The following is a 19,597-nucleotide window of genomic DNA, read 5'->3' as shown; positions in this document are numbered from 1 at the left end:
CAGTAACACTGCAGAAGTACAATATGAGGGAGCAATTAGAAAATACAGAAAATTTAAAACTGGAGCCAGCCTTCTTTTTTTAATTTTTTTTTTTTTTTTTAAGTCTCAGCCGAAAAAGTCATGTAGGGGGGAGAAGATTTCCTGCTGACTTCTACCTTAAAGGAGCCATTCATTTCTTCTTCGTTTTTTTTTATTACTGTTTTTCCAGCATTGGGTGGAAGCAGAGGGACTCCGGAGCTGAACCCCATTAATTTCAGCTCCAGGGACCCACTGCTTCACGAGATACAGACCTCAAAAGGGGGTGCGGGTATCTCTGCAAAGTTTAACGCTCCTGCGTCACACGGGCCAATAGGAATCCGAACCGGATGACGTCACGGCTTCCTATCGACGTGCAGGGCTCGGGAGCTTTGAATAGCGGCTATTACGTGAACCCTGCTTGTTAAGTGCAGCGGCAACCGGCACTCCCTACAGAGGTAGGTCTGGAAGCAGGGGGTCAACGGAGCTTAAAGGAATGGGGTTCAGTTCCGGAGACGCCCTGCTTCAGTCCTGTGTAAAAAAAAAAAAAAAAAAAAAAAAGCCACTTGGATTGACGCTTTAACGGAGTTACAAAATTAACACAACATACCTGTTGTTTAAACCATAAAAACATTGTCCTTAACAGACAGACAGAAAAAGATCATCTTTACAATGTGTGCAGTGAAGTCCACTTTTCTGCAAGTTCATCAATACAGGATTATATCAAACAAAATGTTTTATATATTTTTTTTTTTTCTTACTGCTTGTACACTTTGGGAAATGTTTTCAGCCAAACCAAGAATAATTTTATCAACCAAGTTCAAAAGAAAACCAGCTGCATCTCCCACAACACATCCCACGCTATCAGCTTTAAAATGCACATGTTCAAATGCGCAATGCCCATCTGTTTGTATGGATAGAATATTCTATACCAATGCATAACATACAAACGTACTCGAGGTACTGGTAAAACATTAAAAAAAAAAGGCACTCAGCAGCACAAACATTACGTTCTCCAGATGCCAAGTAAAAGGCTGGTATGATGCACTACTGGCAAGAGGGGGTCAGCTTTATGGAGATGTGTCCATACAGCTCCTGTTGAGATACCTGTTGCATGTGTGTTGTATCTCCTTTGGACTGTTGGTCTCAAGCTTTAGTGCAATCTTCGTCGCTTATCTCTGTCCTCCGTCTTGATCTTTGCTTTATCTTCTAATGTTCAGTTGTTAATCTTCTTGTGTTTGATTTCTTGAAACATACTTTGTCTGCTGCTTTTTATGATCTGCTTTATGTACTTAACCAGTCCATATTTCATATAGATTTAGTTTGAATTAAGTTTATTAAAGTGGAACTGCTAAACCTATTCTGATTTACTTCTGTTTAAATTCTTATCCGGTAATTCATATTTTTGAAATAATTTTAAACATTTGTTGTTTTTTTGTTGTTTTTTAGGGAAACTTTGTTGCCTCCATGACAGCAATTTTAAGGCAAATGGAAGATTATCACTATGGCCATCTTATCAAGACCTTTGGAAAAATGAGGACTGATGTTGTGGTTAGTTACCATTCATGAACATATGTTGTCAATGTTAAACCAATTATGGTGATAAGATCATCTAGTGATGAGTCATAAAACAGTTGGGCATACTTAACATCTTTATAGCACTGTTTTTTTTAATTATTATTTTATGAGCAATTATTACTTTAGCTAATTTGTATGCATACTGTAGTCAGTTATGACTACTTAGTTCAGGGGCGGCCAACTCCAGTCCTCGAGAGCTACCAACAGGTCAGGTTTTAAGGATATCCCTGCTTCAGCTTGTAGGGCCAAGTTGAAGACTGAGCTACTGATTGAGCCACCTGTGCGGAAGCAGGGATATCTGTAATACCTGGCCTGTTAGTGGGACCTGAGCGCTGGAGTTGGCCACCCCTGCCTTATTCTATTGATCCTGTATAACAAATTCAAATGACAATTGTGAGAACTTTAAAAGTGAAGTGTAGAGGTAATTGCAATGTTTTTCATGGAGTCCAGAACCAGTCCAATAATGAATTAGTTGCAGAGGAGCCATTCATAGCTCAAAAAGACAGCCTAAGGCCTCGGGCATGGTCAGCGCTTAGGCGCTGACCCGTGCTGAGGCGCGCTGGTGCTTACCAGTGAGCCCCTGCAGCCGCAATGAGAGCGGCTTTAGCAGGGGCTCGCGCAAGCGTACGGAAGCATAAGTCTTATTAGAATTTTAGATTCAAGCGCTCAAGGGAGCGCAAGGCCGGTCGCATGAGCGGTTCGCCCAATGAGGGCGAACCAGCTCTGTGACGTCACTGGCGCGCCCCCCACCCCCCGACACGCCCCCGGACGGCGCGCTAACCAAGGCCAGGGAAAGCACCCGCTTTCCCTCAGCGCGCCTCCGTACGGCTGCTGCAACCCTGGACGCAGCCTTAGGGAGATATAAATAAATCTCCAACAGTCCATTGGTGAAAGTATACATGTATATAAAAAGTTCGGGTAATAGCAGCAGCTGGTAGGTGCAGGTATAATCCATGATTAAACAAAACCACTTTGTAGTTGGAAGGAAGAGTGCAGACTTATTGGGGTGCATACACGGATTGAGCCTGCAGGCTCTGCTGGAACAGCTGGCGGAGAAATGCATTGGTGAGGAAAATATAAATTACCCCTGCCCCGCTCGATTGAAGTTCCCTTTCCGTCCCTCTATGGTCCCGGTGTAACATGGCACAGCTCACAATCAAACACCGTCTCCCTCAAACATATACGTGGTTTCTTCTGATGTGTCCAATCCTGCAGAGCTGCCGTGCGTCCAGTCAGGAACAATGTACAGAAAACGAAGCAGGGGATTGGATGGTCAGCAGACCCGAAAAAATGCACTAACTCGCCGGTATAAAAAAGATTTATTGTGCAAAATAATAAAAACAAGGGGAATCTCCTCCCATGCGTTTCTCAAGGAGCCTTGAGAAAGCGCTATTACATCGTGAAACGCATGGGAGGAGATTCCCCTTGTTTGTCCCTTGTTTTTATTATGTTGTTCAATAAATGTTTTTTATTTTTTCATACCGGTGAGTTAGTGCATTTTTTCGGGTCTGCTGACCATCCAATCCCCTGCTTCGTCGTTCAATAATGAATTAGCTCTTACTATCTCCCCCTCTACCAAAAATGTGGTTGCTCGCTCTGCGAGGAAATATTATTTGTCCATGTAAATGTATTTGTGTATTGATGCATACCTTATCAGTGCTACATAATGTTATATATGCAATTGATGCTAAGATTCTCTTCTCTCTTTGGGCCTCTTATCTAACTGCAGTGATGCTGCCTCCTAGTTCTGCAGAACAGATTGGCTCCACTCAAATGCATGGGATGAAAATATTCTCAGGCTAGGAATGCAGCTCCACAGCATATTGAATAAGGGCCTTTGGCTTAATTGTTTAATTGGTCTATATCTTCAGACATTATCCAAATGACCAGTGACATGTTAAAAACTTCCTGCCTTTTTAATTTAGTACAGTATATGAATAAGTATATAATGTAGGATGCTTGTTTTGTCATTCTTTTACACCTAATTGAGGGCAGCATTAGGATATTGAGATGAGCTCAAAGCAGATGTGGTGCAATTTATCTTTGAACTTAGAATCACACCAATCAGACTAATTTTAGTATTAATAACATTTTGTGTTAACTTCTATTAAAATCTATTACATTGATTTATTAGAATTGATTAGGCTTTCACATATTCCGTGGAGCAGTCCAATTAATGTAAATAGTTGTTAAATATATTAAGTTAATTAATATTACTGTAAATGTAGTTAATAGGAACATGCAGAAGATTTGAAGAAAGCACCTATTTTATAGTATCCTATAATTTAAAGAATAATTTGCATATTTGTAAATAATGTGCAATAATGGTAGGGAAATGTTCCCCAAGAAGCATTTTATTGTTTCTGTTTCTGTTGTAAATCACATTGTTTACAACAATATAATTGTAATTAATCATTTGCGTCCTGTTTGAGATTTTAGCACAGTTATTCTCCGCATATAATGGGATGGTCGAATACCATTTAAACCCATGAGAAATTTATGTATTAGAAATTCCAAATGTAGCTGGCTTTTTTATTGCCCGTTAATGTATTTTTCCCACTTATTAATGTAAACTCTAGCAATTAATCAACTGAGTTTCAGCATCTACACCAGGGGTAGCCAACTCCAGTCTTCAAGAGGTATCAACAGGTTAGGTTTTCAGGATATCTCTGCTTCAGCACAGGTGACTCGGTCTTCGACTGAGCCACTGATTGAGCCACCTGTGCTGAAGCAGGGATATCCTAAAAACCTGACCTGTTGGTGGCCCTTGAGGACTGGAGTTGGCCATTCCTGATCTACACTATCCCTTTTTTTTAATCTGCTTCCCCTGCCTTTGTCAAATGTTTTTCTTCTAATTTTAGGACTTTCTGATGGAAACATTTATCATGTTCAAGAATCTCATTGGGAAAAATGTATACCCCTCAGACTGGGTTATAATGAACATGATGCAGAATAAGTAAGTACAGATAAAAAAATAAAACACTGAACACTTAAATAACAACTATACAATATTTGTGATCCTACACAGCATAGCAAACATACTGGTGTATTGTCATTGCATTTTTGTTTTTTAAATCAAATTTAAATACAACCTCCAGTGTGGTAATTATCATCAATATATTGATCATCCTCGTATTAAAACTAAATAAAGTCACCCTGAAAACCAGTGTTTTCAATATGTTTTGAAGTCCCTATTTTGTACAACATGTTAGAAAAAAAATTATATTTAATATTTATATACACACACAGTATACAGTACACAAACGCACACATCTTTTTTTACAGCCAATGTACAGCACTTTTCTCTATTTATTTTTCTTCAAATGGCTTCATTATTCTTTTTTAGATTAGAGGGTTGGAGTTTTATTCCTAAGAAGGTAAAAATGACCTTATTTATTTTTGCTTGAGAGTTCCCTTTAAAGGAATACCTCTCTGTCGATGGTTCGGTCATGGTGCAGGCACTAAACTGACTCAAACTCAGACATTTGTATTCTAGCAGCAACTTCTGTAAGTACTGTACTTTGCAACAGTTTAGTGCCATTTGTGTTATTGCTTTTTATAACAACTGCCTTAACCATTATGTGACACTACTGCATAACTTGACCATGTACACATCACTTTTGTGCCAGCATCATTTCCTGCCCAATTATAAATGCAACCCAGTGTGTCCCAGTTTGTGTGTATATTAAAGTCGGTGACAACGCGTGGCCTAACTACAGGAATTTGTATGCATGTTGGATTATTTGCAGTGATGGAGATATTACACTGTGCTCATAATTAAAGACAAAGCATGTATTCTAACTGTAAAAGAATGTTTGTGACATTTTTCTTGCCCGCTTATGCTCCGTTTCTTGTTTTTTACATTACAATACAGCTCTAGCACAAAATATACAAACGCTCTTAATTCCTTTCCGTGCCTGGTATCGAAACATCTCGAAGCCACTTCTAGCTCCCTTAACCAACGTTGCAGATGAGTGGCTCCACATTGGTGCCACCTCCAGCTCTTGGTTTCATGCTTTCCCTGGTCCCTTTCCCTAGATTTGATTCATGAGATGAGTGTACTGTAGCAGAAAAGGGAGCTGGGGTGAGACAAGCCAAACGTTCCTGTGGTATTTTCTTTAGACATCAAGAAAGTCAAACATCTTACTGCTGGTCAGGTGTAACCTACATTCCCAACACCGTTTTTCTCAGATGCTTAGATATGTCACTTGTGGAGTACTTCATACAGAAGTATTATTGCAGGCAGAAGAGTAACTAAACAGAAAGTGAATCCCTGCGCTTCTCCCATTGGGCTAACAATAAATGGGGAAATAAATATACATAGTGAAACCTAAGTCTGTAAGACAAAGGAGACTTTTGGTTACATCCTTTGATCAAATAATGACAAGCTTGCTAACCAACGTCAATGTAAGTCTCAATAGCAGGTCCCTCTGCTAAATGCATACAAATGTTCTGTGAAATATACCCGGAAGGGGTATACAGGTGTACATGCATGTGTATCTTGACTGCTAGTTGGAAATGGGAATATATCCCCTATCTGATGCTCCAGTGTCACAAAAGGCAGACAATGTATGTAAATGCATATAGTTAATCAGATCAAAATGTTAGGGACCCGGCATAGGCTGACAAGAGTAACACATATAGAGCACAATAACCATGTGGACCAAAAATACAGGTAGGTGGTGAATGTAGCGGAGGAAGGAATGTCTCTCTATACCGGAGCTCTTCCTGGTGACGTGAGTCGCGTGGTGGTGAGCGAACCCACAACCCCCTAAAGAAGCCTGCTCTCACACACTAGCTCAGACCCGACCATATGGATAAGAAATAACGCACAGATTGGTAGATCCCGTGTCCAAAGACAGTTTTTGAGGTCATCAACCCAGAGGTGATGACTTGACTTGCCCAATGTTTATTACCATGTATGATTGGAAGGCGCAGCAAATTCGGGCTATTGTGCAGAAGCACTGGAATACTTTGTCTTTTGGATAGGAATATTGTTCCAGCTATACAAAGAGTTTGTTTTTCAAAGAGCTATTACATAAGCGTCCCACTTGTCACCCAGTTTATTTAACTAAATCGATGCCAAAACCTATGCCAAACTACGTGTACTGTATAGGAACAAATCCTCCCTAAGGCTTGGTCCATATAGACTGCAGCCGTGCGGAGGCACACGGAGACTGAGGGAAAGATTGTGCTTTCCCTGGCCTTAGTGCGCGCGCTGTCTGGGGGCGGGCCAGTGACGTCACGGAGCTGGTTCGCCCTCATTGGGCGAACCGCTCACGTGACCAGCCCTCCACTCCCCTCAGCGCCAAAACTTAAATTGAGCTGTCCCCTCCGCCTGCAGAAACACCCCCTAATGCCGCCCTCATAAAGGGTGCCGGGGGTAAGTCCGCTGCCTCAGTGCGGGTCAGCGGCTAAGCGCTGACCATGCCCGCGGCCTAAGTCTGCTGGTCAGAAAATGCATCGCACAGCAGATGCTGATGCCAATTATAGACTATGGGGACATAGTATATGGCTCGGCACTCCAAACTCACCGTGGCAAATTTGATACCATCTACAACTCAATATGCCGTTTTATCCTCCAATGCAACTACTGTATGACACACATCACTGCGAAATGCTCAAAAAACTAGATTTGTCATCACTTGAGTCTAGACGCAAAGTTAATCTCTCCTGTTTTGCCTTCAAATACTTTCTGGGCAAGCTACCCGCCTCTCTGAACTCCAAAAAGACTGTTCTTGCTCCCAAGGTTCAGCAAAGTATCCGGCCGCTCCTCCTTCTCTTACCGTGCACCCGAAAACTGGAACAATCTACCGGAGACGCTCACAACCTTCACCAGTCTAAGTTTTTTTCAAAACTAAAGCGGTCACACATTTTAATTTGTTCTGTAACTTTTACATACGCCTTTAATACATACTATCTTTAACTGTGCATGCAATATCTTGAATATAATATATAACCCTGTTCACTTAATGTAACTGTTTTTGTAACCATGTACTGCACCGACACACTTTATTCGAGCAAATACCCAGTATGTACCTGGCAGATACCTGGAATGCGCTGCTCCTCACCTCTGACAAGCCCCGTTGCATTTGCCTTCCCAGCCTGGGTTCATGCCTGGCTGACGGGCGGCTGATCTGTTAAATGATAATGATTAGGATTTAATAGGCTGCAATGCTTCGCGTGTCTACCAGATGGCATAAATTCATGAATTGTAATGCAGTATATATATATATATATACTGTGCAGTATTGCAGCCAGCGGGAATAAAATGCTTCAATCCCTGCCTGGAAAATACCTCAATGCACTCGGGCAGAAAACAGTCACAAACCTCAATACACCCGGGTATACCCGAATTCGTGGGACTAGCCGAGCTCGAATAAAGTGTGTCGCCAGTGTATTTGGCATCATAACTCTATGCCCAGGACATACTTGAAAAAGGGAGGTAACGGTAAATATATTACTTCCTGGTAAAACATTTTATAAATAAATAACTTAGCAGAGTGTATTGGCAATAATAATACAAAATCAGCAAAACGCCCTTTTTCAACATTGATCGCAGACCAAAGGAACAAGCCGAAATGCTGCGCATCCAAAACCGCCAAAAACAATTCAGCCATCTCTAGATGGTAGTTAGTGTTCTATTTCATTTTGTGACCTAAGTTTTTAGCGTGAAATCATTTTCTGAACATTTTTATTTCCATGACATTCCTAAACAACAAATGTAATGTTTAAACTGATAATAAAAAAAAAACACACAAAGTAATTTGCAATTCATCGTGTCATGAGTGCAACATATTGACAATTGAGTGCTCAACTCACTGATGCTTCTTCTTTGCCAAGTGCTTCATTTACTAAACTGAAGCCAAGTGCTTTTTGTACTTGGAACATTCAGGATCAAGAAGACTCATTGACGATTCAATAGGTACATTTAATGGACTCCAAATGTTCACCTGATTAACAGGAAACATGTTTCAGTTGTCTAATCAGAGAAGTGGGGAAGGAAGCAGAATGTGAAATAAGTAATGACAAAAGAACATATTCCTAAGGAAAACTCTTTGAAGCTGCAGACAAAGCGATATCCTACATGTGTTTTTTATATATATATATATATATATATATATATATATATATGTATAATTCCGTTCTATGCTATGAGAAAATACTTGTAGCATTAAAAAAAAAACCTCAATAACATTTTTAATGCTTTATAATGTAACAAACATTTTTTGTTTCTATAGCAACCATTTACAAAGTCACTTCCTCTTCTGAATCAGGCTCTGGCACGCCCCTTTGAGCCCAAGCCCTGTCTCTAGCAGTGCACCAATTGTATCTAGTGACTGCCTGGTCACATGATCTTCCCCACAGAACTTTGCATCTTTGGTCCTCCGCTGCATTTAGTGAACCCCCCGAGCCGAATCTTTGCCGATCGATTGGCAACTTAGTTAATTACTAATCATTGTGTGGATTATTTTGATGCACATATTAAAGGGGAAAAAATTATATGTAAATATATATATATATATATATATTTATTTATTTTTAAACTGGCAGCTTGGACTGCTGCTTTAATGTGATGGTCATACTCCTAATACAAGAAAACAACATACTTATGTCTGCAGTTTTTTTGTTATTGCAAAGAAAACAAGCCTACTTTATATTAAAAGATGGCATACCCTTAGACGAGAACAGTTAAACTTGACTAAAAGACAATATTTATTTTATATTTTGATGCCATGTATTATATGGCTGCACATTTTATTAAGCAGCGACACTGCAGTCTGAGCTCTCAATATCAGTAAAGTGAGCACTTCCCGTCTTCTGCAATCAATGTTAAAAATTGAGCATTAATCAGGCATGCTGTTTTCTGATAGCTTTTCACTAATGAATGTGTTGCACCTGCTCTGAGCGGAGTGTGCAAGGGTCTTTTTCAAACCTAAATATAGATGTTCTCATTTGTAAATACCCATTGATTGAATTTGCAATCGATACAACGTCCCAGTTATTGTGTATTGCATTATGTATTATGCTGCTTATATGCTGCATATGTAAAAAATGAAAACATACTTAAGAATCTCATGGGGTTACAATTTTTGGTTAATGAATGTTGGTTTGTTTTTTTTGTCCTTTTTTTCCTTGACTTCAATGCATACTTGCTTTAAGTCTTGTCAGTCTACGAAACATTTGTCTTCATTTGCCTGTGCTCTATTAAGCTGTTAACACTATTGTCACATCAGTATACGTCCGTGCTGCTACTGGTTGTGCAAAATGTCACACTAGTTCATCTGAAACGTACATTTTTTATTAGTGACTTGACATGGATGTAAAGTAGGTTGTTTTTCTATGGTGCTAAATCTTTTAAATAGATTGTTACTTTGTGATAGCTTTTGGAATGTTTCTTAGTTTCAGGGAGGTTAAATGGACGTCTCCAAGAGTGCAGTCCAGTCTAAATGTTACCATGGTGACCACAGATGCTAGATATTTAAAAAAAGAAATAATCATGATTTTGACTCCATTTTATTTTTTTAAACAGTAGAACATGCTTGGGGGAAATATATTACCTTTATAAGAGTTAAACTCCTAGGCTTGTGGGGCGAAGGGAGGGATTTCTGCTTTAACAACCTCTGTTCTAAAAGGGCCTGATATTGAGTGAGACACACAGCTTCTAAACTCCCACTAAAATACTGTACCAGCCATTAGCACAGTTTGGTAAATAACCCCCAAAGTATCTGTAAAAATATTTATCCTAAAATAAACGTGCATATGAATTTACCACTATACATGACTTCTCCATTTTGGCTTTATTTTTGTTAAATAAATCATGACACGGTGTAATATGTCATGTGTTGTTGTTCATCTGAGGTTGTATTTACCTAATTTTAAGGCCTGCTAAGGAACAGAGGATTGAGTACCGGGGAGGGGGGGCACTGCACTGGAGTACCACGGCCCCTCTGGCACAATGTGACCGTGGCTTCGCTGACCAAGGTAATGGGAGAGGAGGGTTTCCCCCGCGATCTCCACTGGAAAGCACATGATGTAGCCACTATGACGTGGGGCCCATTGGGTGCCAGACCCCATGTCGGAGTGGCTACAGCATGAGGCACTCAAAGGGTTAAAGGTTGTTTATGAATAAATAAATAATTTGCTTTGCCACATAGAAAGGCCAGCAACGTCTTGGATCAGGGGTTATCAACCCTAGTCCTCAAGACACCCCCCCCCCCCCTCCCCATCCCCAACAGGTCAGGTTTTCAGGATATCCCTGCTTCAGGTCAGGTGGCTCAATCAGTGGCTGTCAAAGACCTTTGCTGAAGCATGAATTGATTGAGTCACCTGTGCTGAAGCTGGGATATCCAAAAAACCTGACCTGTTGTGGGATCCTGAGTACTGGAGTTGAGATTCCCTGTTTTAAAGAATTATTTGGAAAATGACTGAGTGACAAAAGTAAAAAAAAATTCCTCCTGTATATCCTAACTTCTATTGATCCAGCAAAACTTTTCTTGAGTCTACAATAGAGGGAATACAGTACTTGGGAGCTGTATTACTATGGATGAGTGGCAATTAGTCTCCATTACTATACTTCACCAAAAGACATGCCTGTGATCAATTGTTTTCACTAACAACTGATGCTCTTTTTTTATTTCCTTTCTCCCTATCAGCATGTTCTAAGAGTTAGAAATCCCACAGTAAATAATTACTCATGTTGTTCTCTAGCTTACGTTTCTCAGAAGGCAGGATGAGAAACTACAGTCGTATAAAGCAAGTATACAGTAGGTCGCATTAAAGGTCTTTTAACATACTAAAAAAAATATAGTCTGAATATAGTCTGACCTTCAAGAATTTAGAATACTTTAAATGCTCTTGGAGCATGTTCTTTAGTGGAATTTATTGATATTTTTGTTCTTTAAGTAAAGTCAATATTTGTTTAATATGTTAACATCACACACAAAAACACTTCTCTTAGTTCGCACAATTAATCCAGTGATCTGTATTTGAACATTTGTATACATTAAGTGATATTTTCTTTCAATTGCAGTCCTTATTCCAATTTGTAAAATGTTACAAAATATCATAGATTTTTTTTTTCCCCCCTAGATATCTAGAATACAATCTGTAACATACAGTATACCAAACATAAGCGCTTGTGCGGCACATCCATCCTTATATCATGTAACCGATTTCTCTTGGAGTGATCTATTCTGTTTTCGTAAGGGTTGATTAACTTGATTAAGAAGTAAATAGAGAAGCGTAAATCAGATTATATGAACCACAATCTGTTTTTTCTTTTTCTGCAATGCATATTTGTTGTATCATTCACAGCAGGTTCATACTATACTCTTCATAACTTGAACAGATGTTTTATTAAACTGAATGCTTGGTACTATTGACAGTGTATTGAAGTAGCGTAGTACCACATAAAGGCAGTACAGATGGACAGGAGCGGCTCTGAGTAAACGCAGACTCTGTGAACAATGAAACTGATTTTGAAGCAGGGGACCCTGGTTCAATTCCCGGTGTCCACTTCTTGCGACTTTGGGCACGTCACTTTATCTCTCTGTGCCTCAGGCACCAAACACATAGATTGTAAAATCATTTGGGCAGGGACTGTGTCTGTAACATTCCTATGTGCCATGCTACGTACCGCGCACAGTACTGTAATTTGAGTACCTAATTATTAGATTGGCTAGTAAAATTGCAAGATGTTTAATTCAGCTATTTTCCTCTGATGATGAATGTGCTTATGGCATGAAACTGCTAAATGTCTTGAGGTTATGGTAGCAGTGATGTCTATTTCCAGTGCATCTCTGTGAAAAGGGCAGACTATGTAAATAAAATGAGTTTAAATGTAAATGTTGCAAATTGTGCGAAGCAATAATATATTGTTTTATGCATTACACCAAATGCTTATCATGGCACAAATATGTATACTGCACCGACACACTTTATTCGAGCAAATACCCGGTATGTACCTGGCAGATACCTGGAATGCGCCACTCCTCACCTCTGACAAGCTCCGTTGCATTTGCCTTCCCAGCCTGGGTTCATGCCTGGCTGATGGGCGGCTTATCTGTTAAATGATAATGATTAGGATTTAATAGGCTGCAATGCTTCGCGTGTCTACCAGATGGCATAAATTCATGAATTGTAATGCAGTATATATATATATACTGTGCAGTATTGCAGCCAGCGGGAATAAAATGCTTCAATCCCTGCTTGGAAAATAACTCAATGCACTCGGGCAGAAAACAGTCACAAACCTCAATACACCCGGGTATACCCGAATTCGTGGGACTAGCCAAGCTCGAATAAAGTGTGTCGCCAGTGTATCAAGAGTGAAATCCAAAAGGAACTACAGTTTAGCTTGCCATGAATAGTATTCCTATAGAACACAATATTGATTATTTAGAACAAACAATGATCATATTCCTGTATATCATCTTTTTAGAGGTAAAAGTAATTAACTACATACTTTGAGTACTGAGGAAAAGGCGATTAAATGTCCTTTATAACAGGAAAAATTATGTATTTATAAAGGAAGGTGTTTTGATATGACAAGTTCTGAAGATTAGGTGTCTTTAATGAGTTTTTCAATAAAATATCAAGAAATTCCAAGTCAAAAAGTGCCTTTAGTGTGTTTTTGCCAAAATGCACTTAATGAGTTTAATCTCCACAACGATGATATGAACATAGAATTGTGAACTTTACCATTCATTACAATTATGCATAATAGATGGGGTCAAATTGATTAATTTTGGAGGGAATTTCCAAAAAACAAAAAATTGTGGCAAAGTATTGTTTAGTAGGTCAATGACTCTTTCATTTGGATCCACCCATTGTGTTAGTTAGGTTAGTGTGAGTGGTACTGTAAGGCCTGCATCCGGCGGTGCGCGGCCGCGTTGCGCGTCACTCACCAGACCAGAGTTCACGTGGTGAGCTGGTGAGTGGGGCGGAGCTGCACAGAGAGCAGCAGAGGGCATGTGGAGAGGGGCGGGGGAGCTGCACGGAGAGCAGTAGAGGGCATGTGGAGGGTCCGTCCTGCAGCCCGGGAGACCCCCGCTGCAGCCCTCTGCTTAAACCACGCCCCCCGGCCGCCACTCCCGCTCCCTACAGACCGCAGATAGCGGTCAAGTGCCTCTCCACGCACCGCCTGTCTGCAGTGCAGGCGCGTGGTCTGAGGCAGCGGGGCCTTAGCCTTAATACTCTAGCACAGGTGTGTGCAAACGTTTGGCCCTGCGCCCACCTGTCTGCTCTCCCACAGTGCTCCCGCCCCCCCCCCCCCCCCTTCCTTTGTGCCGCGGGTCCTGTTGCCATGGCGACAGGCTTCAAATGCCGCTGCAGGGTCATGTGTCCCGAAACCGGCTGAATCAATGTAAATGAGTTAAAGAGGCCTCGCGTGGTCCCCCAACATTTAATTTAATGCCTTGGGAAACAGCGCAGGGCCTCTGTAACCACTGCGCTCCCCCAACAAAAATCTTGTGCACCCTTGCGCTAGCACATCCCTCATTTAGCACCAGTTATAGTACATCACACCGGGAGATCATACTGGGAGTTGTCCACCCTCATGATTACCCTGACTTTGTTTCTTCCTTATCCAAATAGGGAGGCTAGAACAGAGATGCAATCTACAGTATGAAAGCTTGTCGCAGTGCATGCAGACAGTGGGAAAGCTCTGGTTTGAATGCAGTTCCTTCTCATACCAATTATGCAAAAGCCACCGTATAAACATACACATAATAGCACATTTATTTTCCATACAATCATGTTGGGTTTATAGGTTTACTTAAAGGTGTATTCATTGAAACCTAGAATTTGACAGCAGATCAGACCCATTGTGTCTACCCCATTTCCTATCTGCTGTAAAATCTCAGAACCTGTTTGTTCCTTGGTGTTCTTTCGTATTTAGAATAGTTTTATGTCTATCACCAGCATGCCCTTGAATGCCCTTCCAGTATTATCACCTACCACATCTGTTGGGATACTATTCCACAAATTTCCCACCCTTTCCACAAAGAAAAACTTCCTCGCATTTCCCCTTCTCCTGCCACCCTCAAAGTACAACAGAGAAAAACCTTTTGTTCTATCACTCCTCTTTCATTGGAATTTGTTTCTCTCTGGTATTTTGTTGAATCCTTTATATACTGTATGTGTGAAAGTTTCTATCATATCCCCCTCTCCCTTATATCCTCAAAGTTGTACATATTAAGGTCCTGTAGTCTTTCCAATGTCATACTGTGGATCATGCACCATTGTAGTAGTCCTTCTTTGCATCTCCAATTTAGTTACGTCCTTACGGAGATGCTGTATGGTTTTCAGAATTGATTACAGTACTCAAGTTAAAGTCTCCCAATGTAGAAATAGAAATGAATATAGCAGAATCTCTCAAATACTACTTTGCTAATAATGTAGGCAGTGTGGAATTGGATAGGATCTATCGGCAGAGATTAAAACATTAGAGCAGGCTCATAAGGAGGCCACCAGTAAAAAGATATATAAGAAGCTTGTTTAAAGATATATAAGAAGCTTGTGTCTCTTCGCAGTGAACTCAGGAGTCTCCAAATGGATTCGGTAGAGAAAGTAATGAAATGAACGAGGCAACTCTTCTACGATAAAGGCAACAAAGCTAAGAAATTGCTAACTAACAAACTAAAGGGTATGAAGGCCAACGCAGGAGTGTTTGCTATTAAGACAAAGAAGGGGAATATCACATACTGTTTGACATTGATCGCCAAGGAATTTACCAAGTGTCACTCAGATTTATACATTTTAGGCTTGGACTTGAAATAACCAGGAACAAGGCCCTCTAAAATCTCAAACTATCTCCAAAAGTGTAACCTCCTAAGATTAACAAGGGAAGAATTAATGGAGTTACATGCTAAAATAATGGATACAGAAGTGAGGGAAGTGGTAACAAAATTAAAAACATCCAAGGTCCCAGGTCCAGGTGGTCTACATAACATTTACTACAACATATAAATTATCCATCTGACCACCTGCTAAAACTACTGAATTTCTTTATAGAAGGGAGGGAGATCCCACAGACAATGTCAAAAGCCAATATAATAGTAATACACACAGACCTGAAAATGTATAGCAATGTCTTGCTAATAGAATAAATTCCATCTTGCCCAGACCAATACATCGGGACCAAGTAGGGTTCATGAACAGACAAGCCTCCGATAATACGAGAAAGATTGGAAATATAGTCAACATTATAGATCATGTGAACCAGAATAAGATGAAAGCATTTCTGCTAAGTATAGATGCAGACAAGATCTTTGATAGGATTAGCTGGGCATTCCTGAGGGTGACATTGGGGGCCTTTGGGTCCGGGGGCTTGATTTTGGAAGGAATTAAAGCACTATCAATCCCCCTCACCCTCCCTTAAGATGCCGGGAGCTAACTCAGAAGTAGTGCAGATTAAGAACGGATGAAGAAGGGATCACTCCTTTTGTACACCTTATTGATCGAGTCTTTGGCGTGCGCAATCTGGGGAAACTGTCATATTCACGGTGTCAAAATCGGGAAGTTGACGTTATTCTGGCCCTAACGCACCCCTTAACATCTCTCCCCAATCTGCACTCAGCCTTGATGGAATTTGGGTCCCTATCAGGGTACAAGGTGAACTCCGACAAATCAGAAACCTTCAACTTGGCATTACCAGGCCACGAAGTAAAGCCCATTCAACTATATTTTAATTATCAGTGGAAAGAGACCCACCTCAAGTACTTGGGTATCTTTCTAACCAACTCATATAAATCTCTTTACAAATATTGCTACCCAGGGTTGATCACACAAATTTAAAAAGACCTGTCCACCTGGCATAATTGCCAGATCTCTTGGCTTGGTTGTAATTGGTTCCAATTGGTTGTATCTGTTGTCTGAAAATGAACGTCCTACCACGACTACTGTTTTGTTTCCAAACCCACCCTATACCGATCCCCTATAGAACAATCGGGGATATACCGAACAGATTTTTTACATTTATATGGCAGAGCAAAAGACGTAGCGAGACCATTTTAATGGTCCCAAATGGTGGGTGGAGGGAGGGAGCATGGTTGTCCCAAGTTGACATAAATATTACCTGGCTTCTCACCTAAGACAAATAATATTGTTGACAGTTGATTCAATTTCGACGTTATATTTTTGGTGAGCTTTTCAAGCAAACACAAAAATACATCTGCTTGGTTTACTTTTTGACCTAATATACTAAACGCTAAACATCTTTTATTTTCATATCAAATAATCTGTTATCCAAAATATGGAAAGTCATCATTTGCAATCTCCATAGAATTGATTGACTGAAATAAAAGCCTTCATTATCTTGCCATCCAACTTAATTGGTATGACATTATAGTAATGCCTTTTGTAACCTCATTTAAACATTTTTTATCAATCATGGCATTCTTAAACCTTCTCAAATTAGCTAAGGCTTCATTCCACATGGTGTTTTCTGAATTGCATGACTGGAGATTTTATTATCTCTTAAGGTTTTAAATTGCATTGCAATTCTGTCTGAATTTGTAATCTGAAAAAAATAAGATTTTGATCAGACTTTCTAATCACAGAGCAATAATAAGCATTTGTGCCACCCCCATTTTAGTTAGTGTCGAGATGGGAATCTGTGTATATGGACACACTATTTACAGAACGCCGATCCAAGCTACTTTTGGCGGGGAGCCCTTATTCTCACACTAACTCTGTAAACAGTTTTATTATGGTGTTGTATAATCTAACTCTCTTTTTGTTTGCTTGTGGGACATTTAATCGCCATGAAAATAGGGTTAGAGAGAAGTTGATATCATGGTGCAGCTTTCACCCCCAGCTGTAACTATTTGCATGTTTAAAAATTCCAAAATATCAAGAAATCCCGTTTTTGCCGGGCGCGCATCCATTTATGCACAGCTAGACTAGGGACACTTTAATAAGTGTCGTTGATTGGAGGAAGGAGAACGTGGAGGCTGCCATCTTAAAGTGATTAACAGGGTGGGTTTTATTTTATTTTTTCCTCTGTGTCTTTTTTTATTTATTATTTTAGAAAATTTGATGGGAGATATTTTGATGTTGCTCATTGATTTGAAAGAAATCCTTTTTATCACACCCTTGGTTGCTTCAGTGTAAGCGTTGCTGCTACATTCTTTCTTCAACCTGGTGTAACCCTAACTAGCTCTAAACATGTTGGCTAGTGTTCTGGCAGCTAGAACAGTGTGTATTGTACTGTATGTGCATTGTATGTACAGTACTAGTTATTCTGTGTCCCAGATCCACAAAAAGATGCTGATCTTTAGCACGCCTTTTCTCCCGTTCATTAATCGATGTAAAGGCGTGCTAAAGCTTAGCTTAGCATCCTTTTTTTGGATCTTGGACCTTGATTTTCTTCAATACACTTTTTTTGTGCCTTCATTTTAAGACACATTGGCAAACTGTTGAAGTGCTTAAAATAATGCCATGTGTCATTTTAATTGGCTCTAGGACTTCAATAATGATGCTGTTAGTATGGAGACATGCAGTAAATATATTGTTTGAAATTATTTTTTTATTAATAAGACTGAATGTACCTTTAACATGCACTGTTAAATAAATAAGACAATGTATTGCAAACTGAAAAAACGCATTATTTGTCATTAATAAATGTGAGGACTAATGGGGAGGGAAAGATTAAATGCCATGATACAGAGCAAGAGTTCATTTATCCAAGAGAAGTTAGATATATGTACTACTTTAACAATTAATTTATTAATATAACTAAGATACGCCCTTTCCTCTGTTGTTCGACTGCTAAAACTCTGACTCAGGCCCTCATTCTCTCCCGTCTTGATTACTGTAACCTCCTGCTGTCTGGCCTTCCTGCCTCTCGCCTGTCTCCCCTACAATCTATCCTAAATGCTGCTGCCAGAATCACTCTACTCTTTCCTAGATCTGTCTCAGCATCTCCCCTCATGAAATCCCTCTCCTGGCTTCCGATCAAATCCCGCATCTCACACTCCATTCTTCTCCTCACTTTTAAAGCTTTACATTCTTCTGCCCCTCCTTACATCTCATCCCTAATTTCTCGCTATGCACCATCCAGACTCTTGCGTTCTTCTCAAGGATGTCTTCTTTCTACCCCCTTTGTATCTAAAGCCCTCTCCCGCCTTAAACCTTTTTCACTGACTGCCCCACACCTCTGGAATGCCCTTCCCCTCAGTACCCGACTAGCACCCTCTCTATCCACCTTTAAGACCCACCTTAAGACACACTTGCTTAAAGAAGCATATGAATAGCACTGTGGATATTCTGAACACAGGATACATAAAGATTGGCCCCCTGCAGACGCACTTACCAGAACTCCCTCCTACTGTCTCTGTACGTTCTACCTACCTACCAATTAGACTGTAAGCTCCTCGGGGCAGGGACTCCTCTTCCGAAATGTTACTTTTATGTCTAAAGCACTTATTCCCATGATCTGTTATTTATATTATCTGTTATTTATTTGATTACCACATGTATTACTACTGTGAAGCGCTATGTACACTAATGGCGCTATATAAATAAAGACATACAATACAATTACTGTTTATAGTTGTATTAGACTGAATTTCTTAGAAAAGCAATGCTAGAGGAATAGCTAAGGATCAGGTGCATCAGTTACTGTACTGAGTAGGTTATAATATTTTAATTTAAATCACTTAAAACAGTGAAATCTTAATCATAAAGTGAACATTGTGCAGAAAATAGCGACATTATTAATTGTATTAGAATTAATTAAGAATGTGTGTTGATGGAAGCTGTGTTAATAAAGAAAACATTTGATTCATATAGATTAATTTTTTTAATAAATCGCAAAATGTCATTCAGAACGGCTACATCCATTTTGCCACCTGCTCAGTTACATGAGATAAAATAAGAAGACAAGTAGAACTCTGTGGTCACATTAATAATAACACTGTAACGCCTAATGGGCAAGATTGGTCTGAAGATAGAGGTTTTGAGGGCTGGAGGGTAGGAGGCTCAGGGAAAATATAAGGAA

The 19,597-nt window shown here is 39.9% G+C and overlaps 1 protein-coding gene across 2 annotated transcripts in view; it reads left to right on the top strand.

Moving 5' to 3' along the window:
* The window catches only part of DOCK1 (dedicator of cytokinesis 1), a 279,647-nt gene that overhangs the window by 183,366 nt on the left and 76,684 nt on the right, over positions 1 to 19,597 (top strand). For both annotated transcript variants that reach the window (XM_075612250.1, XM_075612249.1), the window contains exons 28-29: positions 1,465 to 1,566; positions 4,455 to 4,549. In XM_075612250.1, coding sequence (XP_075468365.1) covers positions 1,465 to 1,566; positions 4,455 to 4,549 — 197 coding nt within the window. The remainder of the gene's footprint in view (positions 1 to 1,464; positions 1,567 to 4,454; positions 4,550 to 19,597) is intronic.

The sequence above is a fragment of the Ascaphus truei genome, chromosome 8 (genome assembly GCF_040206685.1).
Source record: "Ascaphus truei isolate aAscTru1 chromosome 8, aAscTru1.hap1, whole genome shotgun sequence".
In the NCBI taxonomy this organism is placed as follows: Eukaryota; Metazoa; Chordata; class Amphibia; order Anura; family Ascaphidae; genus Ascaphus; species Ascaphus truei.
Note: the sequence above shows the minus strand (reverse complement) of the source record. Positions and strands in the feature narration are given on the sequence as shown.